Source organism: Labrus mixtus, chromosome 15 (genome assembly GCF_963584025.1).
Source record: "Labrus mixtus chromosome 15, fLabMix1.1, whole genome shotgun sequence".
Taxonomy (NCBI): domain Eukaryota; kingdom Metazoa; phylum Chordata; class Actinopteri; order Labriformes; family Labridae; genus Labrus; species Labrus mixtus.
This window is the reverse complement of record NC_083626.1, coordinates 18,030,738-18,058,001: the sequence shown is the minus strand read 5'-3', so window position 1 is coordinate 18,058,001 and position 27,264 is coordinate 18,030,738. Positions and strand designations below refer to the sequence as shown.

The 27,264-nt window shown below is 41.7% G+C and overlaps 4 protein-coding genes across 9 annotated transcripts; 3 read left to right on the top strand and 1 right to left on the bottom strand.

Annotated features, from left to right (window-relative positions):
* Positions 1-2,195: 2,195 nt before the first annotated feature.
* Positions 2,196-10,659, bottom strand: LOC132989374 (transcription initiation factor TFIID subunit 4-like). Its single transcript, XM_061056969.1, has 16 exons — positions 10,337-10,659; positions 9,461-10,183; positions 8,377-8,531; positions 7,838-7,957; positions 6,635-6,790; positions 6,374-6,496; positions 6,122-6,211; positions 5,332-5,559; positions 5,068-5,203; positions 4,557-4,671; positions 3,664-3,833; positions 3,434-3,564; positions 3,220-3,345; positions 2,956-3,012; positions 2,746-2,865; positions 2,196-2,647 (listed from the first exon to the last, which is right to left on the bottom strand). Exons 1-16 carry the CDS (start codon positions 10,575-10,577, stop codon positions 2,480-2,482), a joined length of 2,859 nt encoding a protein of 952 aa, XP_060912952.1. The 5' UTR covers positions 10,578-10,659; the 3' UTR covers positions 2,196-2,479.
* On the top strand, positions 10,067-13,965 carry LOC132989375 (protein LSM14 homolog B-like). 4 transcript variants are annotated; one of them, XM_061056972.1, is made up of 8 exons: positions 10,067-10,201; positions 11,397-11,560; positions 11,644-11,773; positions 11,891-12,082; positions 12,239-12,322; positions 12,425-12,580; positions 13,046-13,178; positions 13,261-13,965. In XM_061056972.1, exons 1-8 carry the CDS (start codon positions 10,165-10,167, stop codon positions 13,412-13,414), a joined length of 1,050 nt encoding a protein of 349 aa, XP_060912955.1. In that variant the 5' UTR covers positions 10,067-10,164; the 3' UTR covers positions 13,415-13,965. The 4 variants fall into 4 exon arrangements, with proteins under 4 accessions (XP_060912955.1, XP_060912954.1, XP_060912953.1 ...); XM_061056971.1 differs by lacking the exon at positions 10,067-10,201 and adding an exon at positions 10,655-11,299 and having other exon boundaries at positions 11,906-12,082; XM_061056970.1 differs by lacking the exon at positions 10,067-10,201 and adding an exon at positions 10,655-11,299.
* Positions 13,966-14,445: 480 nt separating this feature from the next.
* Positions 14,446-23,377, top strand: LOC132989890 (calcium-responsive transactivator-like). Of its 3 annotated transcripts, XM_061057817.1 has the most exons (11): positions 14,447-14,789; positions 15,584-15,660; positions 15,746-15,830; positions 16,094-16,226; positions 16,683-16,946; positions 17,805-17,969; positions 19,509-19,610; positions 20,141-20,233; positions 20,409-20,528; positions 20,620-20,747; positions 21,249-23,377. In XM_061057817.1, the coding sequence occupies exons 1-11, from the start codon at positions 14,721-14,723 to the stop codon at positions 21,273-21,275; spliced, it is 1,263 nt and encodes a 420-aa protein (XP_060913800.1). In that variant the 5' UTR covers positions 14,447-14,720; the 3' UTR covers positions 21,276-23,377. The 3 variants fall into 3 exon arrangements, with proteins under 3 accessions (XP_060913802.1, XP_060913800.1, XP_060913801.1); XM_061057819.1 differs by lacking the exon at positions 16,683-16,946 and having other exon boundaries at positions 14,446-14,789; XM_061057818.1 differs by lacking the exon at positions 19,509-19,610 and having other exon boundaries at positions 14,454-14,789.
* A 416-nt stretch (positions 23,378-23,793) lies between these two features.
* Positions 23,794-27,093, top strand: mtg2 (mitochondrial ribosome-associated GTPase 2). Its single transcript, XM_061057925.1, has 6 exons — positions 23,794-24,304; positions 25,513-25,660; positions 25,785-25,900; positions 26,012-26,230; positions 26,327-26,465; positions 26,592-27,093. Exons 1-6 carry the CDS (start codon positions 24,071-24,073, stop codon positions 26,981-26,983), a joined length of 1,248 nt encoding a protein of 415 aa, XP_060913908.1. The 5' UTR covers positions 23,794-24,070; the 3' UTR covers positions 26,984-27,093.
* The last annotated feature ends 171 nt before the right edge of the window (positions 27,094-27,264 follow it).

Here is a 27,264-nt window from a genome sequence, read left to right as displayed (position 1 = left end):
GGTCCCTGTATGACCAAAGTGGGAGCTGTGTCCGCATCCTCGGCACAAAGTCAGACACGTTCCCAGTGCGGGGTTGGCCTCCGCCAGGGTTGCCCCTTGTCACCGGTCCTGTTTGTGATCTTCATGGACAGGATCTCAAGGAGCAGCCGGGGGGGAGGAGGGTTTGGGGACCTCAAAATCTCGTCTCTGCTTTTTGCAGATGACGTGGTTTTGTTGTCTTCCTCATGCTGGGACCTCCAGCAGGCATTGGGGCGGTTTGCAGCCGAGAGCGAAGCGGCTAGGATGAGGGTTAGCACCTCCAAGTCCGAGGCCATGGTTCTCTGCCGGAAAAAAGGTGGATTGCTCTCTCCGGGTGGGGAGTGAGTCCTTGCCCCAAGTGGAGGAGTTCAAGTATCTCGGGGTCTTGTTCACGAGTGAGGGTAGGATGGAGCGTGAGATCGACAGACGGATTGGCTCGGCGTCAGCAGTAATGCAGGCGTTGTGCCGGACCGTTGTGGCGAAGAGGGAGCTGAGCCTGAAGGCAAAGCTCTCGATTTACCGGTCGATCTACGTTCCAACCCTCACCTATGGTCATGAGCTATTGGTAGTGACCGAAAGAATGGCGCGGATACAAGCGGCCGAAATGAGCTTCCTCCGGAGGGTTTAGAGAGCCTTAGAGATAGGGTGAGGAGCTCGGAGTAGAGCCAGCTGAGGTGGTTTGGGCATCTGTTAAGGATGCCTCCTGGACGCCTCCCTTTAGAGGTTTTCCAGGCACGACCAACTGGGAGGAGACCCCGGGGCAGACCCCGAATGCGCTGGAGGGATTATATATCCTGTCTAGCCTGGGAACGCCTCGGAATCCCCCAGGAGGAGCTGGAAAACGTTGCTGGGGAGAGGAAAGTCTGGGTTGACTTACTGCGCCTGCTACCACCGCGACCCGACCTCGGATAAGCGGAGGAAAATGGATGGATGGACAAACGTGCCCGATTAGTAGCTGTGACCTGATACATCTACAAAAAGCAAATGTCAGTATGTTCTGAAGATAATCAGTCTTTCATTTGACAACAAAAATGTATTCAAATCAAAATAGTTAAAAAAAAGTTATAAAGTGGTTATGTTTCCATCGATCGACCTGTTCTTTAAAAGCTGATCTGTCAATGTGCCTCGTTCTTCATTTCATGCCGATATTTCCCCCAACATGAACCTCATCTTTCATTCATATAAAATTATGGACACACAACTTATTGACATGTTCTGATTCACATAAATCTCTACCATCTGTAACATCATTGGTATTCATATCTCCAAACCCTCTTTTTAAAAATCATATTATGATTACAACATCCCAGGTTTGATTTTCTTAAGATACACAAGGCAGAGAAAAAAAAAAAACAATTACACTATAATGTGTCCGACAAAGTAACCACACACGGTAAACATCCTCGCCTAAAGTGACTGGAACATGGCACACTCTTCTCTGTTATCTCTTATCGTAGGGCAGCGACAGCGGCTGCTGCTGAGAGGATGTCAACTCAGTCAGAAGTGGAATCTCTTGAAGTTGAATTTGACTTTGTCCGTCAAGACATGATTCTTGAAACCAGGACGATTTGTCTGCAGTAGAGAGGATTGGTAGGAAAGTATCTGCAGCCTTCATGTTCAATGTGCTAGAATCTGAATAAATGCGGAGTTCCTCTTTCAGGCATCGTGTGAGGGACTCTCACTGAAGGAGTGATACTGCAGCAAGTACTCAAACACCAACCACTGTGGTTAAATCATGCCCATAACAAAAAGCACCTTTTTTTTGGATTCCTATGAAGCAATGACAGAGAGAGAAAGCATGTAATAAAACAATAAAGCACACATCCTGATGTGGAGAGAGCCGTTAGAAAAGAGGACATTACGGCTAGGTTTCTGCTCTATATGGCTTGATTTGGTAAGAAGGCAACTCAGCACATGAGAAGAATTTCAAGGTTAGTCTCCGTAAAAAAGAAAAACTCTGACATTTAAACTTTGCAGAAAAATACAACAAACATGTAATATATTAAACTCTCAGTTAAGGAGTTAAGTAGAGAGTTTATGTAAAAAAATAGTTAATACTGCAGTTTGTGTGAAATCAGGCTCTTCATGTTAATCTGAAAGTGAACCGCTTCACAGAGATTGCTGCTGCAACACAGATGCAAGTAAAATGGCCCTGATCCAAAGTCCATCTAGTTCAGTTAAAAGCAGTTTTGCTTGTGTGCAGCAATGAGGCAGTGCCTGATTAAAGTGTAGTCGGGGGCGACTGGTCTCTAAAAAGGCAAAGCATCAGAGCCAAAAGTTCCTCCATCTTTGCCCCAAACATACCAAATTCCTGTGCTTCAGGAGGTTTTCCAAGTTCCAAGTGAATCTCTTCCCACTTATAAGTCAGGGGTCTACAGGAGGTACCTGCAGCAAGGGGTCTGAGCTGACACTCTGCATCCTTACAGCCACCGAGGGAGGCGAGTCATTTTACACCAGGGTGCTATTTGAGGAAGCATTTATAGAGCAGGTGTGAATGACTGGTCCCTCTTTCGTTCTCCATGCAAAAGAGCAGGTCCCTGAGGTTGACTCTGGTGATTCTCTGCCGTGTAAACTGTCTGGAGCCTGATCTGCTGGATGCTCCAGGCTGGGAGGGGCCTGATCCTGAGCCCTAGTGTGTAAGACAGATCACAAAAAGAAAAAGAAAAAAAAGATGTGACAAGTCTTCTCCTGCAAGTACATTTGAAATAAACATCCCATACTCCTCACCTCTGCGCTGGCACCCCTAACTGGAGAGTCCATTTTCCGTTTTTTCCTTGGGCCGATTGCTGCCAGCGCTGTAAGGTTTGCTTCCCTCTGTCTTATCTGAGCCAGCTCCTGCTGCTGCATCTGGAATACAAACATTAGCACACGGATTAATCTCATATAAAAAATGCCACACAGAGCAGAGTCACTTATCATTGCATGCACTTACTGTACCTCTTTGGCTTTCTGTTTAAGTCTGAGCTGCTCTGGGTCTTCTTGCCGTGACCGAGACTATGGTGAGGGAGAAGACATTTGAATGTGTCAGGATGATCCATTTAATCAATCTTTTTTTCATTCACTCTCTTATGAAGAAGATCTATTCTCTTTAGACAACAGTAGAGGAAACGTTACTAATGACCTTACTTTCCTTGTCCATGCAATTTGAGATAGTGTGCAAGATTCTCCCTGCCAATGATGAAGCGTGTTTTGTTATGTTACCTTGGCAGCCTTCAAGAGAATCTCCCTCTCCTGCTCTTCCTTCCTTTGCTTCTCTATCTGATCCAGCTGCTCGAAGAATTTAAGCTGTGCTCGCACGTCGCTGACCTGCTTGTACCGCTCGTCCTCCTGTGGGATGAATAAAGATCAAAGAATGTCATCACACTCAAAGGCAATGGGTCTCAACTGCTCTCAAATGCCTGTATTTACTAATCACCTTGAAGGTCATGTTCTTTTGCTGTGCTACTTGTGACACCTTTTCCAGCAGGTTTTGTAGCCGCTGCTGCGTAGCGTAAGAAATGTAGTTTATCACATCTGAACCCAGCTCGCTGACACCGAACTTCTTACCTGTAACAAAATGTGGGAAAAAAAAGATGGAAACAGTTATACATGGGCTTTAGTGGCAAAAAAAAAAAGGCAGATCTTGGAAGATTGTATTGATCTCACCGATCCCTAGGGCTCTCTGGGTGAGCAAAGAGGTGGAGAGAAAGCTCTCATCCTTACAGGAACGCGTCACTGCACCTACAAGCTCCGAGTTGGTTGCTAAGATGCGGGCGCTCTCCTCCGACAAGTTGACTCCAGCCATGGACGCCACATCATTGATATCATCATCATCCCTGGATAAAAAAAATGTAAAAGTCACAAGACATACATGAACATCAACTCAATATAAACCTTGTTGCATGTAGAAGGGAAATCTTTGATTTTTGGTTATTACAAAATAAATCCCAATACTTTGCTGTCGTCTTAAAACCCCAAAACAGATCATCAGTACTGAGTCTGACCACCCTGATGAGAGCAGTAAATAAATATGACATCTGACCAGTATGTTTTTATTATAGACAAACCACTATATACATTTTTACTTTTGCAGATCTGTTACTAAGTAAGAAGGAACACATTCCTCTCAAACTTCTGATCAGTCAATAAAAACCTTTATACCTTTATATTGATTTATCACAAAAATGACTTATCCAACAATTTCAGTACAGGACCGTGGCTACTCCTCATCGGTTTTAAGCAGATGGAATCCAAAGTTTTGATTTTCCGTTCAAGAAAAGTAAAAAAAAAAAAAAATTGTAAATTAATTAATTTACTTTCTGTCTTAGACTAATTATTGTTTCAACTAATTGTTCCAGCGCTGAATATATGCAACACAACTAAAATCATTTGAAATGGATGCAGTTCCATGGATCAAATATTTAAAACAAAAAAAACAAAACAGTCTTCTGGTGTTTTGAAAATATTAAACTATGGATCTTTAACCGTCTAAAACGCTGGCTATCTGGAGAACAGGACTTCAGATGCACGGGAGATATTCATCTGAAATGGTCACAAACCTAAAGGTTCCACCTCCTGCTTCCTTCTGCTTGTGATTCTGAGCAACAGCCAGTGCAGACTGACTGACTATTTGTACCACCCCCTTGACACCTGGAGCCAACGTCTGCTTCACTCCTGGAGGAAACAGAGGAACAGAGACAGAAAAACTTTTTTTTACATCTTTGTGTCAATTTAAGAGGAATTAATGTTAGTGACTGTAAATAATGTTGTGCATATTTTGTTAAAAGAGCAACATGATGGGAATCTGATAAATGATGCAATCACATAAAATATCCACAAGATGGCAGCACTAGCTTTTTTTGTTTTTCCTTGACATTTGCATTTATTTTAAATAAATCTGTCTGTCCACAGACACCCATTGGACATTTTATGATCTATCAAATGAAGAAAATAAACTACAACATTAAGAACATTAGTCTGATTTTACATGTCTATTGAGAAACAATAAACAGCCTACTGAGTTCATTGATGGGCGAAACAAACGAGTGTAAGTGACAAATAAACACACACCTGCGTGCAGCTGTTTGACCACCTGTGGCTGGCTCACAATGATTCGGTTGTGAGGCTGTCCTCTGAGCGTTACCATGGGAGACTGAGCTAGTGTCATCTGAGGCCTCAACACAGTGCCCTGTTGCTGGGGGACTATCTGTGCACATTTAAGGACAACTAATGAGAAACAGAATTAAAGCACAGCCCAAAATAAAAAATAAAAAAACCACTTCTGTGAGCATTGCAATGACTGAATTCAGGTAATCATCTAGCTTCAAAACTTACCAGTCCGGGTTTACTGTGTGTTGTCTGAGTGAGGTTGATGACTGTGGTTTTGGTTGCAGCGGCGCTGGTGGTGGTAGTGGCAGCTGTGGAGAGAGGAGGTCGGAGCACCACAGCAGTGAGGGCGGTGGAGGCTGCTGCGGTGGGCTGACTGCTGGGCTGAGGTGGCAGGCTCTGCTGGATGAAGGCCTCTGAGTCTGGGGTCAACTGACGCAGTGCTGGGAGGCTTCTCTGCAGGCGGAAAAGGACAGGAGGAGTTCAAACTGGGTGCATGAAACATGATGGGGAAATTAACCTACCTCTCAACTGACTCATTACAACAGTTAACATTGTTTTTGAGTTAATGCTCTCAATAGCTAGATTTGGGAGTCCCCACCTGAGGATAGAGATGTAATAATGCCACCCTCTCTTCCAAATGTGGTTCCAAAAAACACGATGGGAAAGGCTAAAAAAAATGCAGAGCTCTGGAGCAGTGTAACTGGGTTCATATGCAGAGTGTCTGAATGGGAGTGGACAGTTGTGATTGTTGAGGAGAGGTCCTAAGAAAGTTGTGTGATGGTGGGATTGCTACAGTCTGGTTGCAAATAAACTCAGTTTGGTTTACAGAGGAAGAAAGTTGCCTTAAGTTTGAATGTGGCACAGAGAGAGGAAAGTTCTTGACCAGGTCTGAAATCCAGCTGCAAGCAATGTCCTCCTAGGTTAGTGGACATGTGGCAACCCAACAAGGTCTGCGTTTACACGGCCTGAACATGCAGCATCATCTGCGTATCTGCTACTATGCGGCTTGTCTCACCTTGAGGAAAGGCACAAGGTACGGCTGTGGTGAGGAGTTGAGCTCCCGGTATAACCTACTGGTGAAATCTTCAGGCTCGAGCTTTGCTTCCTGTTTAAGAATATGCACAGAGACATGGATCAGAATCTAAAATAAGGAACAAAACAAACTGAAGGAAAGATACAAAAAAAAAGCCATAAAGATGCGGAGAGAGGGATCAAGTTTAAAACCAGAGAGTGAAAGGAAAGGAGATTGAAGAGGTGAGACATTCACCAGCAGGTTCTTGACCAGCTCCTTTACGTTGGCCGTGGTCTCAGACGACTGTTTTCCACTTGATGCCAGCTTGATCAATGTAGACAGAAAGTTTCGACACTTTTTTACGTTCTCCAGTGTCTCCTGCAACCACATACATACAAAACAAGATTTTATTTATAATCATGCACATCAGATATATAGCAGATATATGGTATCCTTATAGGTAGCTTTAAAAGATTACAAAGAGAACAGCACTCAAGGTTAGTAATTTTCTCTTACAGCGGTGACAGCTATTGGAGTGACAGGGGTCCCAGTGGCTGCAAGCGACCCTACCCTCTGTGTAACTGCTGTGGCTGCAGAACCAGGCTGCACTGTGCTGGGCGTGACGAGCGTCTGTCCTGGAGTGGTGGCACTTCCTCCCAGCATCATGGTGTTCTATAAAAGTCAGTGGATATGCAGTCGTGACATGAGGCTACGGAAAATGACAAGGTCAGAATAACAGTTTTGACATGTCTGCTCCAGGGGCACAGTACACAGGCGACTTTATTACCAACACATTTCCCCCCAGGCTTATAATATCAACAGCTGTTGATATTGTTACAAAATGTATAAAACATTAACTCTTGCAAACTTTTGTGACTGCTTTGTTCCCCCCCTGACTAAACTTTTTTTTTTCATTCACAATTTTTTGCACTCAATGTCATGATGAAAGACGCAGCAATGGAGGGCTAACATGTGAGGGTCGGGGAACAGGGGGACAGATGGTCGATGGTCGCTCTGAATCAGACGAAGGGCGGAGCTAGCTATGCACTGTACACTGGGATAAAAATCCATTATATCAATGAAGGACAGTTTGTGGGAAAAGTTGATATAAAAAAAAGCTCCTCAGTCATTTCAAATGATTCAGATCGGCAGCAGTATAATGTGTTCAAAGTCAGTGGCAACTACGAGTGGGAACAGTAAGTAATTAACTCACTACACCATCTGAAACAGAAGAAAACAGCCTAGTGTAAGAAATGTGTGGCACTGTATGTTTGCAGAAGACAGCAGTAGCCTGAAAACGCCGAGTAAAAACCATGTAACATTCTGTAAGCAGCATCGAATTGATCAAGTTGTAAATTGAATGCAGAGTTGTGTCAGGCCAAATGGCCAAACCCTTATCCACTTCTTCAGAAGAGAAAGTAGAAAATGTATCTACTTAACACAGAGGCTGTAAGTTTTTTTTATTACATCTTGTAAAACATATTTTATGATTTGAGAATATATTTAATCCAGAAGAATTACTCTGAAAATCTAACGTGTAGCCAATGGATAACCTGTTTCATTCAAAGCACATGGTTTGCCTGAGTTTAGTCTGCCAGTTAAAGTACGACGTCTTGACAAATAGGAAATTCAATGAAAGTTTTCTGTCATTTTGCTTGACAACATCATACACTGCACAGAAGATTAAATACATAAAAAGGTACATGTGGTGGAAGTTACCTGCAGCACCGGAGGCCTCTGCAGAGTGGTAGTGGCTGTTACGCTGGTTTGAACTGGTGAGGCTTGTTTAATAATGGTCGTGGGGGTTACTGGACGAGGAAGCAGAGATGTGCCTGGAGCCTGCAGATGAGAGAAATTTAGAGTTTATAACCATCAATTCTAATTTTGGGCAGTTCTATCCATCTCTATGCTTATTCTAAAGTTGATGCAAAAGTCTACAAAAGTTTAAGAAAAATAGTATATATGCAAACAAAAAGTATTACTGGTACATCAGACTGCATGCTTAAGTGTATCAGAATGACTTGGTTGTTACAATTTGTCACAAAAATATATACAAAATGATTGCATTTCTTTCAGAATAACAATAATGACAAAAAAAAGGGATTCAAAGGGCCCCACTCAGATCAGGAGAGTAGCTGTTCTATTAAATTAAGTGATTTTACACCTAAATACTGGTATATTATATCACTGCTCTGCATCACAACCTAACATCTAAGGTCTCATTTACAAAGTGTCCATGTGTCCAGCATTTCAGGTACCTTTAGAGAGTTGATCTGGAAAGGTGGAGTGCTGGTCGGGGCTGCTGGTCGTGGTGTCATGGCACTTTGGGACTGTGACTGAGCCTGCATCTGAGCCAAGGTCTGCTGGTGAATCATAAGCAGCTGCCCGCTCTCACTGCGGACCAGAACCATGCCTGCAAGAGGCAAACATCAGGGGGAGTAAGAAGTCAAAAGTCATGGCTTTTCTGTTCAACAACAACAATATACTGCATGTATGCACAGAGTTTCTAACATGAGTAGGTATGTATTATTTATCTGTAGGTCCATTGATGCATTGGTTTAACCTCAGCTGGGAGGTGACCAGTCAGGCCAAAATGAGTTAGAAACATGATGTCATGTAACAAGATCTTGTGAGTACCTCAGTAGAGTCTTTTTTCTGCTGATCATAATTTGTTTAGGCAAGTGTATTAGAAGACACAGTAACCTTGTGTCATAGCCAATTCTTCATTAAACAGGTAACTGGATGTGTGATAAGCACTGGGGCTTCCTCACATAGCGATACTATGGTCTACAAAAAAGACATAGTGAGTTACAGAGAGCTCTGACAGGAAAAGTAAGCCGCAAAAGTGACCTTTTTTTTGGTTGGCTGAGTTGTACATAAACATACAAATAGCACACATGCTGTTATTATTAATGGCGTGGCTAAATTCCATGCAGTTGACATTAATGTTTTTTTTATCAATTCTTTCTCATATAGAAAACCAAGGGTAGAACCAAGAGTTAGAAAGATAAATAAAGTCTAACAATTATTAGACAGAAATTGTAAAAAAAAAGACAGAGTAATACGAAACATAATGTTATGTTCTAAAGGAGAAATATGCAGTTTTGACTGCACTCAAGACTTTTAATCTGGTTTGCTGTTAGAAACTTGCCCATCTCTTATCTGTTATTTGTGGACTTTAAAGACAATCAACTATGCTCACTGCTGCTGTCTAAAACCCACAGCTTGTCCATAAACACAGGAGCACCTGAAACCTGCAGCCTGACGCCGCCCTAAGAGACAACCTCAATAAGTAACATGGGAGATAAAAAAAAATAATTTGTTAACTTTACTCAAGGTTACCTGGAGGGAGCTGAATGTTTTGGATGTTTGGGGCGTTTTGTTGAGTCTGAGTAAGTCTTGGGGCCAACACCTGGGGGGCAATAGCGCGTATTCCTGCGGGAGGAGGAGTGGCGGCGGCAATGGTTGACGGAGCTGAAGTCCTCAAGTTCTGCAGAACAGTAGAGCTCCTCATGGTCCCTGTAGCAACTTTGTGTCCACTTGTGTGAAATACAGTTTTTGAGGTGTCGATTTTGTTTACTAAAGGGCCCGTCGCGCCGGTGACAGTGACGGCTGGTGACGTCAGAACTGTCGCGGGGCTCCCTCCGCTTTGCGAGGTGTTAGTAGGAGTTTGCACAGGCGCCCTCACAAGAGTGACCGTCGGTTCACTTTTCACAGAGGACACGACAGCAGTCTGAAGACGACTCGTGGAAGAAGTTCGAGTAATAGTCGAAGGTGCCGCGTGTCCGTTGTTTACAAGCGTGACGGCGGGCTGAGAGCCGCCGTCAGCGGGACCTGCAGCACCGGGGAGATGACACCTCGTCGCCACGGCACTTCCATTCAAAGTTTGAAGTTTGACAACAGTCGTAGCATCGGACGACGCCGTTTCGACTCCGCCTGCTGCTCCCGTCTTGGACTGACTCTGACCGGCTGTCAAGCTCGGTCCCGCCGCCGATGTGGTCCCGGCTGCTCCATCCCTGTTAGAATCAAGGGAACCCGTACTGCTTATGACACCTCCATGCGCTCCTGAACAAATGAAAACTAGTGGGTATCGAGCAACTCTCCTTTTCGCATTAGTTTCAGGACACTCAAAAGTAAAGCCAAGTAAAAGTACTATTAGTTAAAGAACGTGATTAAAATCAGCTAATGTTAGCTAACGAGAGTGGGCAGCTGCCTTACCTGTTTTAGCAACCTCTTGTTGTGAAAGTCCCATTTTGCTGCTCTGAACATTTGTACACGCGTTGCTTAAAACAGCGACGCTGCCGACGTGATTTTCTGCAAACTGAGTTGTGGAGTTGGTGTTGACACGACCCGCTTCGGTCACACCGCTCTCCGAAGAGCCGACCGTGTCCCCGACTACTTTTTCGTCCGCCGCTGTGTCGAGCAAAACATCGCCCAGCAAATCGGAGTCCGCCGCCATCTTTTGCACAGTTACGCTCGCTCGTTAGAACGCATGCGCCGATTGGATGCGCCGTCAGTGACGTGGCCTCGGAGGCTGTGATTGGTCATTAGAATAAAAATAAACATTGGGAGTTCGGAGCTGCTGTGTCGAATCAACCATCGCCGTCAGACTGCACGGCAGCTTCTCTTAGTGGGACATTTGGCACAGCAATAGAGATTGTATATGTTCTGAAAACATGTCTTTGATTATTCACAGTATTGCTGCATATTTTTCAATTATTTTTCGTATCGTAGACAACTCAATAAGGCACAGAGTTTTTGCTATTAGTTGTAATAGCCTATCATTTCACTGAAGAAGACATTCCCCGCCGAATAATCACAACACCTTCGATTATAGCCTACTATCAGACATCATCAATCCAACACGAAAAGAGTCATCAAGACAGACGCCTGGTAGTTAATCAGATGAACAGGTGCGTTAGCGGGTCAATCAATGGGCGTGCTTTCAAGTCACCTGCGAACGCCATTAAATAGTTTGGGATACTGTGGACTGAATGCATGGAGTTGATTTGTGTTGTTTTAGACATTAAGCCACCAATTGTTCTTAATATTCTCCAGACATGAGTTTAGCAAAGCCTTGCATTGGCTGTAAAATTGGGTTAATTTCAAAAGCCCAAAATCGTTATGAGGGTATTTTGTACACGATTGATAAAGTGAACTCAACAGTGGTCCTTGCTAAAGGTGAGTTGTGTAGGCGTTTGCTTGACCGATAGCATCATTATTAAAACACTGTTGTCACTTAATAAAACCTTCTTTTTTTTTTTTTTTTTTCAACTAGTCAGGTGTTTGGGAACCGAGGGACGACCCACTGACAGGCCAACACCACCTAAAGATGATGTCTATGAATACATCACTTTCCGTGGAAGTGATATTAAAGATATCACACTGTGTGAACCTCCAAGAACTCACCATGGCCTTCCCCCAGATCCTGCGATAGTGCAGGTAGGCTTATACAAGAACTCCATGGTTTAGATAAACATGAAGTAGAATAATTGTGTCTAGATAATGTCTCTTGGATTGTATAGTCATCCCTTGCAGGGTCTTCTGGAGTCTACCCATCTTGTGGACCATTCAGTCCTGCAAGGATGCCCGCCTACAACCAGCTTGCTGCCAGCTCTCTTCTTAATCAGCAGTATGCTGCGGCTCTTGGCCTTGGTAAATCAATTAATTCAGATTTATTCCTATAAACTGACCTTTAACTTACTTGAACCTGGTAGTTAAGTTCTTCAAAGAAGGCTGTTGAAACACATCAGTCATTTATTGCATTTGCAGGACCTATACTTCCAGGTTTACATGTCCGAAGGGGCCCCATGGTGGAAAAATCTGTTCAAACCCTCCATGTGGACGGATCCAGGCAAAGGAGAGCTTTGACTACATCCCATGAACAGGAGCAGCGTTGGGAAAGGAGGCCCCCGAGGACCAGACATGAGAGTCCCCAGACCAGAAGGGGTACTGGAGCCACCAGTAAGTAAAGATAATTTTAGTGATTTTAAAGGCAAAAGAAAAGACTGTTCACTTATTCACCTGAAACTGAGGATTTGGCTGAGCTTTTTGCGAAATTCCAAAATTGTAATTATAAGCAATTCAAAGAGTCATTGTTAATGTTTTTTTAATTTTAAGGGAGGACAGGTCCAGGTTTGCCAAATGCTCTGCATGAGTCTTGGCAGCGGAATAATGAAAACAGGCCGCCACCAAGGAGACAAGGTGAGTGTGGAACACATGTTTGTTAAATAAATCTGAATTTTGTTGCTAGAAATTAACTAATACATGGTTAACAGTCAATGCTTTTAATACATATAATCTCAGGACCCCGGAGGCGCAGGAACCGTAGTAGAGGCCAGCTCATGGTGGCTGATGCTCCTTCTGCTATCCTAAAGTTTGAAGAAGACTTTGATTTTGATTCCTCAAATGCTCGGTTTATGAAGGAGCAGCTTGAGAAAGAGGACAAGAGGAATGAAAAGGGTTGGTTCAGCAGCTAGTTACCACAAATATACTAACATATTCTCATCTTTCTGATGCAATTTCTATGTTTAAAAAGTACCATTTCATTTAATGTCATAGATGATGTTTACTCCCACTTGAGGGTAAACTCTGAAAAAGTTTTTGGCATTGCTCAGCCTTTGCATGAAAGGCTTATTCTAGTATCAGGATTTGGTCAGTTGTTTTGTTTATTGTTTCATGCTCATCTTGTTTCACATGTGCAGAGATTTGTTTTGCAATTCAGCACATATTTTCACAGCTATTTAAATGGGTCACATTTCTATGAAAGAATATTGCTCAGTAAGTTAGGTCAATATCTAACATAAGATCTGGGCTGGGATTCTATAGAACATGAGTTTAAAATATGTGAATTTGTCTTCCTTCAGGCCATTCGTCTACTTGTATTGCAAACTGTTTAAGACACTCATTACATGTTTCTGTCTGCAGATGGAGATCATGAGGTGGAGGAGAAAGAAAAGGAGGAATTGCACTTGACTACAGATGATCATTTTGGACCAAAATGCTACTATGACAAAGCGAAGTCTTTCTTTGACAACATCTCGTCTGATAAGAAGTTCAGGTAAACTAGTGGCCTCTTTGATTATCAATAATGTACACTTGCACATGGCGCTACAGGCTTGTGCCCTCTTCTTGTGCTTCAGACTAACATGGGCAGAGGAGCGGAAGCGCAATCTGGAGACATTCGGGGTCCCGGGACGGTTCCTGAGAGGCCAGGGCTTCAGAGGTGGATACAGTGGACGTAGAGGATGGGGAGCTTCTCAGTCTGCTTACAGAACTGCAGGTGGGCGGCTGTGAAGGTCTGAGTTTGCTATGATGGCACTAAAGCAGACCTGTCTTCAACCTATTGCCCTTTGTATATGATAATCATCCTATAAGCTCTGTCACTGTATAAAGAAGGGTCTTTTGTTGTTGTTGTTTTTTCCCCTCCTTGAGAAGTTATCCTGCCCCTATATTGCCACTATTTTTATTTGCCCCCATCAATTGGACACAATTTGAATATAAATGCATAGGATGCAAGATGGTCCACTTTGATGCCAATAGTTATTTCCTCCCTCAGAATATTTGCCAGATTTTTTTCTTTTCAGTTAAAAGGGAAGGGAGTATTTCAGTTAATTTGTTTTTGCTGCCATTTTGGTTAATGATATAAATATGTGGCTTTGCCTCTTGGGAGTTCCGAGGCTTATTTGTACTTTTATTTGTGTGGGTGTTGTATACTATAGACATTGTCAAATTCAAATGAACTAAATTAAGTGTATTTGAAAACTCAAAACTTGTGCATTGCTTAATTCTGTCATATTGAAGCAACAAGTGAGAATAACGTTAATAAACTAAAAATTGCTGATGAACTTGTCGAATGCTGAGTGAATTTTTACAATACACTGTTGTATTAGTGTGTGAGGTGCGCAGGTGAGAATTTAAAATGGGGGTTGGCATTCACGCATGTTCTGTTATATCCTATTTGTACTTCATGGGTATTAAGTTCCCTTATCTATAGGAAAAAGGTGTCCAGTATGTAGACAATATCAAAAGCTGAACATTTGGGTTGCTTTAGGTCTTTTATTGAAGGCTAGTGCTGGAAAAGGCTGCAGATGTCCGGTGCATTGTGCTATTGTAACAAATGAGACTTGACTTGGTATAATAATCTAGCATTCAAATCTCTATGAAGGTCCTTACAAGAAGTTTTGCAGCCACACTTCACAATTGCTCCAACGATCAGCCTGCACAATGTGGACTGATTGGCTCTTGTGAATCAAAGGATGCCCCGTCTACAGAGATGGAAAGAGGTAGGCTACTCACTGTCCGGGTCATACCAATATTGGAGGGAGAGGGGGGATTTCCCCTCTCGTGAATTAATCCATCTGTCATTAATTGCACGGAGATAATAAATAATCCTTTCAGAAATACGGCAGGTTATTTACCATTTAGAGAAATCGGTTTCTTTATTGAAATGTCCTCTCTTTATGACGGAGAGATGACACGTCCTCCCCCCCCTTCACTTTTTTTTTTTGAAACGGACATTCTATATAGCCGAATAGAGTGCTGCCCTCATGATTATAAATATTAGAATAAAAGAAGCGCCTTAAATTTCCCATATGACAAAATGTCGCTGGCATTCTCATCGGCTCGCCCCAGGAGTAAAGGGGAGGTGACACCGCAGACCATTCAAAAGGTAAGAATGTAAATATTTCACGGTGTGTGAGATGAAACATTGTTGTCTGGATGGGAGTGTGCGGTCCGCCGCTAGTGCAATATGAAAGTGTAGCCTGTCGTGGTGGATATCAGAAGAAATGGCAACTTGTATTGTAACGGTACAGTCAATTGAAGGTGCGAATCAAACAAAGCCATTACGGTAATTAGGTCTTAGAGCGCTTAGCTAGACGCTTTTTTTCCCCACGCTGCTCTTGTCCTGAAAATATTACCCGAATGTATTTAAAAAATACTGGCTCGAGGCTTTGTAAATTGTTTCCAAGAAATTTGAACACCATTGCTGTGTTTGGTGCCATCGTCAAAAAAAAAAAGAGTCTCATTAGGTAAAAAAAAAAAAAAAAAGGGTCACCTGTTATGCCAAAAAGCAGAAGTTTAGTGTAGAAAGATGGATGAGGGAAACTGGGCAACATATTAAGACAAAACTCTGAGATATATACAAAGCTGCTGCAATAATCCCCGACTGACCCGAGTATTTCAGGTAGACTTTAAAAAAAAAACCGCACTGAGACAAGGACTTTGAAACAATAGCCTGAATAGAAACGGAGAAGCTGCTGCTTTATTTGGCTCCTTTATGGAAAAAAGAAAAAAGTGACCCAGATAAAAATGTTATTAGGCTGGCTGAAGTTCTGAGAATCCAGGGCAGCATCAATTCAATGTCTTAATAGGACATTTTAAACGGTATAATTCACTATGCACTGTGACTCAGTGACTCATGCACACACTACATTACTAAAGTTGTGACGTTGTTTCCCAAAGATGCTGGATGAAAACCACCATTTAATACAATGTATAATGGACTACCAAAGCAAAGGAAAGACAGCTGAATGCACACAGTAAGTGTCCTTTTTTTATTCTATGTAAATGGATCATTCTGGTAACAAAATGATGCTATGTTTTATTTTCCATTTTTTTTAACAGGTATCAGCAGGTCCTGCACAGAAATCTTGTTTACTTGGCCACAATAGCAGATTCCAATCAGAACATGCAGTCATTACTACCTGCTGTAAGTCCTTTTGCAAGTCAAAAACATTGGATTTCAATGATTCACTTGAATTTGATTTGTTGCACAGCCTCTCGCGACACCTTTTAAGAAGCAAATATTCTGAACATCTATTTTGAGAGCAGAGTTTGTGGCAGACTGTTTTACATGTCACAGAAAACACACGCTTAATTAGTCTATTGATAAATATATACAGGTAGGCCAAACGGCAATTAGGAAAGTTTACAAATATATCTTTAATTGACCTAATATCATTTTCCTTCTAGCCTCCATCAGCCAATATGTCTATAGGTCCTGGAGTGATGGGGCAGAGCGGGTCACATGCTCCAAGCAACCTCAACGACAACATGGCACCAGGGCTTCCTCCCACATCAGTGATGCAGAGCCAAATAAGCAACGGTATGATCTTAACTCAAATGTGGATCTCTTTAGGTTAACTTTTGCGTTTTCTTTATTTTCCACTAAATCCAAAGCTTCATGTGCCCACATACAGCTCCACCCGGTTGTCCGCCCCCCCCTGCCTTGAGAGAGCTTTTTTGGAATCTGACTTTGCTGCATGTTTGTCTGCAGACACGATAACATGTCTTGTGTGTCTTTTTCCTTTGTTGTAGTACTGCCTGCGAGTATCTGCGGTCGTATGTCCTGTTAATGGTCGGGTAATCAGATTTGTTGGCAGCTACAGCCATTTCTACTGTTTTGCTTTCTTATTATTTTCTCACATTTGTATCACTCATAACTCAGTCCTTTTTTTTACAAAAAGCTTCCCGTAATGATGAACTGAATGTGGGTCTATGATTTACATGCACCACATGGAAGTATATGCTGGCTGCTCTGACTGTGCGTGTATGTCGTCAGGCCCCAGCCATGCCCCCATGCAGCAGCAGCAGCAGCAGCAGCAGCAGCAGCAGCAGTCTGGTCAGATGCAGTCGTCTGTTCCCTCAGCATCCCTCAGCAGCTACAGTAGCCAAGCCTCTGCCTCCGGCTACACCCATGCTGCACCCTCCTCCCAGGGCAGCACGCTCCAGGGCCCTGGGCCAGGCTATGGCTCTTGCTCCTCTTCTTCCTCATCTTCCTCTTCCTCCTCTTCCCACAGCAACCTCAACATGCAGTCTAACCAAGGTGAGCCAGGAATAGGGGAGCATTTCAGTCAGGAAGACGTCCACTTTTCTGTAAAACTTTAGAACTGAGCACACCAGTGACGCAAGTTTTGTCACTCAGAGAATGAAATGATGAGTGTAGGCGGGCTACCCGGGTTTGAATACGACCTGTGGCTCCTTTCCTGCCTGTCATTCTCTCTCTACCCAATTTCTGACCGTATTCACTGTCGTATCTCTTTAAAAAAAAAAAAAAGGGATAAAAACCCAAAAAATAACCCTTTAAGAAAAAATAAACGAGTGAATTTAAGGGTGAGGTAGAATCCATAGTGTAAAAAGAATGTGTGAATGTGCTTATACCAAACACGCCCTCAATTTTGCTTCAAACATTTTTCTAACACACATATTGGCCCTCATCACACCGTTGATTCCCTCCTCGTCCAGCGCAGCCCTCTTATAAATCAAACACATTCAGTTCATCACAGAGTTATCCTGCCTCCTCCACTCTTCGTCCTGGTTTAACCTCTCCTGATCTTTGACCCCTGGCCCTGAAATGCAGCCCTCCTCTCCTTGGATGTCCATGCATATTGACTGTACCTCTGTTTATGCACTAACTGCTTTCACTTGCTTTATTTGCATTTATACTTAAGAGTGAAAACTCTCTTCATAGAGATTTTTCTATGACCGACCCCTGACTGCTTTAAACCCATGATGGCTTTACCCTGTGCACAGATTGCTGCGGACATGTTTTATATTTGTTCATTTATCAGTTTAAGGATGCACATTTACGCCATCTCAAATCTCAGAATCATGTATTTTCTGTTTTGTGCATGCGTATAATAATGTATGAGCTCTCTCCCCAATAATCCGAACTCCTATCCAGTCACCATGATGCACCAACAGTCTGCCACTCCGCACTACTCCTCAGCCCAGGCAGGGGGGCAACACTATCAGGGACAACAAGCCATGGGCATGATGGGTCAGGGCAGTCAAGGGAACAGTATGATGCCTCAGAGGCCCATGGGATCCTACCGCTCCTCACAACAAGGTAGGTGGGGACACTTCTTCATGCTAGTGAGGTTTGGCAAAGGGCTCAGTGATTTTGTTTGTGATTGTGACTATATCATGGATGTGTGAGTAGCGTTTGGAACATCTTAGACTGAAATTGTCAGCAGGTTTTCTGTTCATTTTGACTCACAGTTTCTAGAATGTTAAAATTTTGCTGAATGCATGGTACTGTAGTGAAAGGAAGAGTGGTGTTAAAGGAAACCGGTCCAACCCGGCTGCCTCCTGCAGTGTGACTTTAAGAAGCAGTCTGGAGATGTATCTTTCTTGTCACATTTAGTTTCTGTCCTTGTAAATCACTTTTGCTGTGTCATTATGTGCCTAATAATAGCTCCCCGCTTGTCCTGCTATGCCTTTGAAGGGTGAAGGCAATGCACATTGTAACTCAAATGTATTAAAAAAGAAGGGATACTGTTTCCAGGGCAACAGGCCATGGTTGTAAGTCCTCATTCGCCTTGCTGCGCTATTATCCTTGCATGACTCGGGGGAAGTATATCCAGGTTGAAGCTCTGGGGAAATGCTCCTTGATTAGCTGTGGTGTGTGGTATCGGTTGTATGAGAAGTTTTCGGATATGTTGCAAAGATAAGATATAACAGTTCATTAATGACTTTCTCTGTATTTGGAGACTCTTGGGTCACCTGTGGTTTTCAAAAGACGTGAGACATTTTCATGGGTCTTTGATGAACCTACCAGATAGATTTTTTTTTTTCTGTTGGGTTTTGATCTGAGTTGGGTTTTTTTAGATACAATTAGTTGGGGAAAAAGGAACGAGTGAAATCTGAAGTTTCTGCACACCAACATCAAGAAGAGATTGTTTTCTCTGTCGTAACTGGCTTTTTCTTTTCTTTTCTAATTGGTTCGAATTGCTATAATTTTAAATGCATAGAAAGTAGAGCTGTCAAACCATGACATTTTTAATTGTGATTAATTGCTTAATTTGACTAGTTAATCACTATTAATCACATATTGAATCCGCTGTTTGAATTTCCTCTATTTCACATTTAGGCTTTTATTGTTGTCTTAAGGTGAGAGTACTTTACTTGCTGTTTGAATTCAACCTGCTTTTATTTTGAAATAAATTAAGGACATTCTGGTAGATCGAAGGTTTCGACTTTAACTTAACCACGGAAAAAGGAAATGGTTAAGGATCAAAAATGAAATGGACACAGCTTGAAGGAACGGTAAAAGGGTGAAATGTTACTTACTTTTATATACTTCTAGGATTTCGAAAAAGTAAATGGAGCCATTAAAAGATCGAAGAGTGTTGTGCTTTTCCATCACTGTGAGGCTTAGCCACGCTTTGCCAACAGGGACTAAACAGAATGCAATTAAACGCGATTAAAAAACCTTATTCATTCATTTTAGACCTTAATTAATTGCGATTAATTTGTAAATGCTGACAGCCAAGGTAGACAGTTACTACAGATGCATTTCTACCTCAGTGTCCTGGCACGGCCTTAACTGAGCGTCAAAATTGGTCCAACCAAGTGTTTAACAATCCTGGTGTCGCCTGTCTTGCAGGATCTGCACAGCAGTTCATGGGACAAGACGAGTTCTACGGAGAGCAGTATGGACACACTCAGAGCTCCAGCGAGCCCATAAACCAGCAATATTACCCTGATGGTAATCATGCACATCCATAAACTACAAACACACAGCTCCCAAACACACAAACTCCCATTACAGACCATTACATTCCCTTTTAGCACTATCCCATAGGTCTGAGCCACATTTACCACAACACTGAGGCTTCAGCTCTTCCTCCCAGTCATCGTCTGTTGCCTTTATTGTGGGAGATGAAAAGTTTTGAAAAAAGCACAAAAGACTGCTATTGGTCTTCATTCTGTTTCCCCCCAGTGTGTCTGTGTCCATACTGTCCCCTTTGGTGTGCCGAAATTTCAGATTTCAGAGCGTGCTATAACAGCATGTTAAGGAGAGAGTGCAAACTACCTCCAGGGTGTTTCTTGTGCTTTGTGCATAATGTAGAAGTTAGAAGCCTTTGAAAGTGTCGCCTGTTATTCTGTCCTTGCATATGCATTATGTCTCTTTTGGTTTCACACTATTTATGATAGTTTCTATTCTGCATGAAATCTAGAGGCTTTATTTCCTGTGCAGAGGATTTTTTTGTACGTCTTGAATCGTGTTCTCCACAGGTCATGGAGAGTACGCGTATCAACAGTCTTCGTATGGTGAGCAAGGCTACGACAGGTCCTTTGATGACTCATCACAGCATTACTATGAAGGAGGTAACAGTTTTTTAAGATTGTAATTGTCACTCAAATATCGTGCATTTGTTCTCTTTCTCTGTCCACGGTGTTTGGCTAAATGTATCCGACCCTACCTACATTAGAGTGTAGTACCACCTCATACTGTATGTTTCATACTGTGGATGATGCATACCTGCTGTGCATATGCCTCCAGGTAACTCTCAGTACAGTCAGCAGCAAGCTCAGTATCAGCAGGGCTCTGGCCAGCAGCAGCCCTTCAGCCAGCAGCAGTACTCGTCTCAACAAGGCTACAGCGGGCAGCCACAGGGATACGGTCAGAACAACCCCTTCAGCCTTTTGTGTTCATAGACATTAGCACAACAAGAAAGAAAACCCAACAATTGAGTCTGTTCCCTCTGCTACAGGTTCTGGACAAGGTGGAGCCTCACAGTATTCTCAGTATCAGCAGAGTCCAAGCCAACAATACGGATCATACCGCTCCTCCCAGGGAGCTCCTGGAGCACAGACGCAGAGGCCCTATGCCTACGAGCAGGTACATCAAATAAGATCATACAGCCAAGGTTTCTATGATTTCTTTGAAACTGACTTTGTTATACACCCATCTAAAGAGAAAAAGTAGAAATCACCAGTTAGTTTGTAAGTTAGAAAACTTTAATAAATAATGTTGTTGATATTTTAATGAAGGTTTTCTAAGATTTTCTTTCCCTATGCTTTACATTTTTAATGCTGATGATGCACAATGTATACTAGAGCACACACACATACAATGTATGTAGTAGCTAGAAGCAAATATTAATAGGGACCTATTACTGTAAGTACCCCTTATCTTTAAAACCTTTTATTTGTATTAAACCCGAATCTCAAATATTGATTGTGGATCATACTCTTTCAAACCCAAGAGTGTTGGGTTTGTTACTGTTACTTGATTCAGTATAAACCAACATTAAAGCTGATGTGCATGTGGGAATCATGGGGAAAAAAAGGACACCATGTTTAATCTTTTGTCTTTCTGTAAACATTTTTTACATTGCAGGGTCAGTATGGAAACTATCAGCAATAAGACACCACAATGTTTTCCATTTGGAAGAAGTGAAAAAGGCAACGATTCAACAGTGACCGACTCAGCTGTTGGGTAGAAGATCTGACTGCATCATATTTATTGTCCTGTCATTAATATTTATTCTAGCTAAGAATAGATCATCTAGTCATATGTGATGCTAACTTGATTTTTTTTTTTGCTTAACACAGGGTTGTAGTGGGTAGCTGAAGGTGTGAAGCACTACTCTTGGTCCTGACAAATATTCAGGCTGCTTGTAGAGTTAAGAAAGTTCATGTAAAACCTCCATAAGAAACAAGGGGGGCAAAAAATGAAGCAGTGAAGCCTCAGCAAATTGAACCTCCGTATCCTTCTTTCGTTTATGCCTTTGCCTTTCATTTGCCTATATCCCGCCTCCTGCATTTAATGTTTATTTTTAATTTACAAGGATCTGTGCTGGTGCACAAAACAGGTCAGTGGATCCTAAAAGCAAATAGGAAGGAAGGAAATATCCCTTTAAGTTGATCTAATTGACTAGTGAAGCTCAAGCTGAGACACTGTTATAGTTCATGGTAAGAGAAATTGATTTAATAAAGGTGAAATCATTGGTTTTAAACCTGACTTGATCAGGGAGTTTGTCTGTGTTAGTCAAAAAGTGATGTGTTGCTGTGTCTTCTAACATTTTGTGCACTCACTCTCATGTCTTACAGTGTTCATAGACACATCCAGAATTATTCATGTGTATTATTATCCATGATAACCATACACCAAGGTGGTATGTTTGACATTATGTGTTCATTGGAAATTGCTTTGCAAAGACGTATTGTTATTGTGCAGAGATTGAGAGTTTATATAAATCTCATGCCATTCACTTTACACACATAACATCATGCCACTTTATCAGCACTTTATTTTGCAGTGACAGTGTATGTATCGTCTGATATTTTGAATTGTAGTGTAATTCAGGCTGTCTCTAACAAATGATCCTCAAGAAGCCAAAGTATGACAGGGACAGAGCAGTATCGGGTCCTGCACCTCAACTTCCGTTTTGTGCAATACACTCAGTCAGTCATGTTGGACTTTGATCTTATTATGAAGGCACAATGTTTCTCATTATTTGCATTTTCTTGACAGAAAGGCCAGATATATGCTAGGGCTGGTTTATTTACGTTGTTCAAGAGGTCGACGTTTTCAACCAATACATCAAGTTTGAGGAAAATATTTTCTATATAAGTGTGAATTATGGATTGATTGTGTGAAGCTTACTTGTGTGTTTATTTCCAGTAACATTTTTAAACATCTTCTGTATTAGATTAAAAAAATATTGTTAGAAAACATAACTTTTTAAAAGTTTAGAAAAGGTATTGAAGGTTAATGTTTTAGATAAATGTACATGTACAAGCAAACCTGCCTTATTTAACACACATACATTACATTTAACATTTATCTATCTCTCTGACTATCCTCATCTGTCGGTCTGTCTTTTTTTTTCTGAGGAATCTTTCATTAATTTATTTAGACAAAAGAAATAAAGGCTAAAGCATCTCTGGACCTTCATGTAACACTGTTAGTTACAGTTTAATAAGCGTATAAAGTATTCTGTGAGAGTCCAGCTTTTCCATATATTCCATTTATCTTATCTCAAATGGGTAAAGTAGCACAATGGTTGCAGTCATTTTGCAGGGTTAATCAAGTATAGATGTCTAGTGGCTGTCAAACAGCTAAATAACTGTACCACTCAACAGTGACAATCACATGCTTTTTTATACTGCATTCATTTTGTATCTGAGTTGCATTCTACTGTGAATCTAACATGTATGACACGTTTTCACCTCTTCTATGGTCTATAGTATGTCATCACTCATGTGGGTGGTACGCCTTGTTCATGTTTTTATGTGTGTGTTTGGGTGTGTGTGTTAGTGTTTGTGTGTGTGTGTGTGTGTGTGTGTGTGTATGTGAGAGGAAGAAAGATGGACAGAGAGAGAAAGACAGTATCTGAGTGGGAGGTTTGTTGCCCATAAACATAAATATGAATGTTACATATCTATTGTAAGACTGCATTGCCTGATCTTTTCTGATGTCTTTTGTTACTGATTGTGATATAAAAAATAAAATGATATTCACCTTTAAAAGTCTGCATTTTATTTATGTACAAGGGAAGATAATCATCACTTGTTTAACTTTTATGTTTTATTTTTTTAAATGGATATTTACACGAGTCCTTTCGCATCTCATATTTCTTAATTGGATTATATCAATAGAGAGGTACGGAATTATTAATTAAAATGTAAAATAATCATTTTTATTTAACACTGTCTGTCGCTATATATGGAGACAACTTAAGTTATTCATTGAAATTGTGTTAAAAAATGAGTGATCAAGTCTTATTGCGTCCCAAAAAACAATCATTATTGGGAGATTTATTTACCTTTTACATTCCGGCACAGAAGGTGGCGGTAGAGGACCAAGTGGAGGCAGCAAAATGATACCGTAACGAAAACTCGCACACAGATTGTTCCTTCCCGGGTTCCGTAGTTTGGTCCATGAATGTCTACAGACCGTAATATTTACAGTCTACGCTACAGACTTATATTTTTGTAGGTATGCTTACAGTAGGTAGTGACTTGATAGTTTTAAACGGTACTTTAGTAGAATGGTTTTCTATCGGGAATATAACTTTTAACTTGGACAACTCATTTTTGAGTTATTTTGCCGATAGACTTAAAAGTGTATTGAAGAAAACTGTCGAGGTGACATTGTCGACCCGTCGTGAGGTAAATGACTTCAGTCAAAAGTAATGTGAGTCTGTTAACTCTACAATGTTAGCGTCAATGTGGACAGCGAGACGTCTCTGTGGGCTTTCTCCGGACACACGTGTAGTAAACATATTGTTAGGCCAGGTGGTTAAAGGAAACCACTTAGGTTGTTCTCCTGCACTGACAGCGTGGAGGTGGAGACCCCCCGGTGGTACCAGAGGTGTCAGCACCTCTTGTACACTTTGTGCCAAAGTCCGAGGGAACCCGAAGAAGACGGAGATCTCTGAGAAGAAGCTGGTGTGTGTTATAAGTGACTTTTGTCATCAATTTCACCTGTTATGTATGAAAACGTCAACTTTGATTTGAGGATGGTGTTAGTCCAGTCCTTCATGTTGAGTCTTCTTTGTAATATTGGAAATTAAACTCAGGACAAATATGTGTCCAGTTGCCTTCAAAATTACTTCAATTTTCTAAATGATCATGTCTTCCACAAAGTATTATTAAAATAACTATTTCGCATCATGTCACATTTCAGCATGTCAGACTAAAAACAGTCACTTTAAAGCATTTTGTTTAAGCCGGAGGGTCAATTCCCTGAATTAAGATCATTGCAAGCAGAAAGTGATCCACCGTCAAGCTGTCCCTCCTGGGTGTTAAATCAACAAGCCGCCTGTTAGTCCCCAAAACACCATTAAAAATGTCTTCGCCCCAGTTTACTACATGGGAAAAAATGTAAAACAATTTAAGGCCAACACCTGCAGTTGCAATGTTTTTGTTTGAATTATATAATATGGTCCAAAAAAATCTCGTCAAAGCCTAGTCTTAATTTTGCTATTTTTTATTTTTTATTTTTATTGAACCTTTATTTAACCAGGAAAGTCCCATGGAGTCCTGGCCAAGAGGCAGCAAAAGTTACAGTCACACTCACAACATACAGACAGCAATTAAAATTATAAAAAACAATTAGCAATTAAAATTACAAAAAACAGTTAGCAATTAAAATTATAAAAAACAATTAGCAATTAAAATTATAAAAAACAATTAGAAATTAAAATTATAAAAAACAGTTAGCAATTAAAATTATAAAAAACAATTAGCAATTAAAATTATAAAAAAACAATTAGCAATTAAAATTACAAAAAACAGTTACAAGTAAAGGAGGTCGTCTCAAGTGCTCTCAGCCTGGATTTAAAAGCATTCAAAGAAATCAGTTCAGTTATTTTCCAGTCTTTTTGCAGCATGTTCCATGTAGAAGGAGCAGAGTAGACGAAAGCCTTTTTTCCCAGCTCTGTGCGGGCAAATGGAACAGACAGCAACAACTGATCGATGCTATCATGTATTACTTGATAACATCCATGCTCTACTGTAGTCTATCCCTTTTTAAACCATAAAAAAAAACTCCCAAATTGTGTGTTCAATCCATCTCTGTGTTGTCTTGTATAACGTGCAAAACCATCAGTGTTTCTTGAAGCTGTCTTATCGGTGTTTCTTGTTTTGGCCCGCAGACCCGTCACTTTAAAGACCACCGTTGTGTGAAGCTGGTGGCCGGCTCGGGTGGTAGAGGAGCATGCAGCTTTCACAGCGAGCCCCGAAAGGAGTGGGGTGGACCAGACGGGGGTAATGGAGGAGATGGAGGAAGCATCGTCATAAAAGGTCAGATCAGTGCAAGGAATACGCTTCGATTCTTGCGTGTTTGCCGTGCAATACGTTGCGATTTTTCTCATCCCGTCTTTGGCACCATTTATCGAAACTGTTTTTCTTGTTTGTGTGCGTTCAGCTGACCGTGTTGTCAAATCCTTGGCGAGAGTTGTCCCGGTTTACAGAGCAGAGCACGGGCAGTCAGGAGGCAGCAAGAACTGTTATGGCAAGAATGGGAGTCCAACCTATATTTATGTGAGTCCATTCCTTTGATCATTCATGACAGGAAGCTTATGAACACTTTTGTAAAATGTCTATTCATTAACCTGTTGCATGGCCTAACTTTGATGTTTTCCCACTATAAAGGTACCATTAGGCACGGTGGTGAAGGAAGAGGGAACGACAGTTGTGGACCTTTCTGAGAATGGCCAGGAGTATCTGGCTGTATTTGGAGGGTCCGGGGGGAAAGGTAATCGTTTCTTTTTGTCAAATGAAAACCGGGCACCCATGACAGCAACCCCAGGACTGGAGGGGCAGGAGCGGGTCCTTCATTTGGAGCTCCGTACTATGGCCCATGCTGGACTGGTGAGAAAAGGCTGTTTTAAAGTCAAAAATAGTTTGTTGCCACTTGCCAACCGGCCCCACAAACGGACTGTTTGTTTTCTAACCTTAATTCATCAGGTTGGGTTTCCTAATGCTGGGAAATCCTCATTGTTGAGAGCCATCTCCAATGCCAGGCCTGCTGTTGCTGCTTACCCTTTTACAACACTCAACCCACATGTAGGGATTGTCACATACAGGGATCATGAGCAAGTTGCAGGTAGAATATTTAAAAAATAACTAATACATATTATAAATATTATTTCATCTGCATTGTTAGGTTGCATTACTCTAAATATTTCCCAAGTTTAACATATTTGCTTCACTTTTACCTTTCTATATGTAGTTGCTGACATCCCAGGCATCATCAGGGGAGCCCATTTAAATCGAGGCCTTGGAATCTCTTTCCTGCGTCATATAGAGCGCTGTCGTTGTCTCCTCTTCGTTCTGGACATGTCGTCTCCTGAGCCCTGGACCCAGCTCCAGCACCTGCGTTTCGAACTCGACCAGTATGAAGCTGGTCTCTCCCGGCGGCCTCAGGCCATCGTGGCAAACAAAATGGACCTACCTGAGGCCCAGGAGAAGCTGAAGACTCTACGGGACCTTGTTAGCCAGCGGGTCATCCCTGTGTCAGCGCTAACGGGACAGAACACAGAGGAGCTCATCCTCCACCTCAGGGAGCTGTATGACGGCTACCTCAGAGAGGAAGACCGTGGTGAAGGCAAACCCACCAGATGATGGAGAAAGCTTTTTCCTCTTGCTCTTATTGACTTTTACATACAGTAATATATACTGGACAATAGAAGATGTATTTAAAGTTTGTATTGAATAAAAAAAGGAAACTTGAATGTCTGTCTGCTCTTATGAATGCTGGGCAGAATATTGTTAAAAAAATACATTTTGACATATAGCATGTTAAGACAAAGAAAGATTCCCCTTAAAAATGTTTGGAGTATTAAAGGCCTGTTTACGCGCCACCACCTGTAGAGAGAAATGAAGTCCACTGAAGGAAGGATATT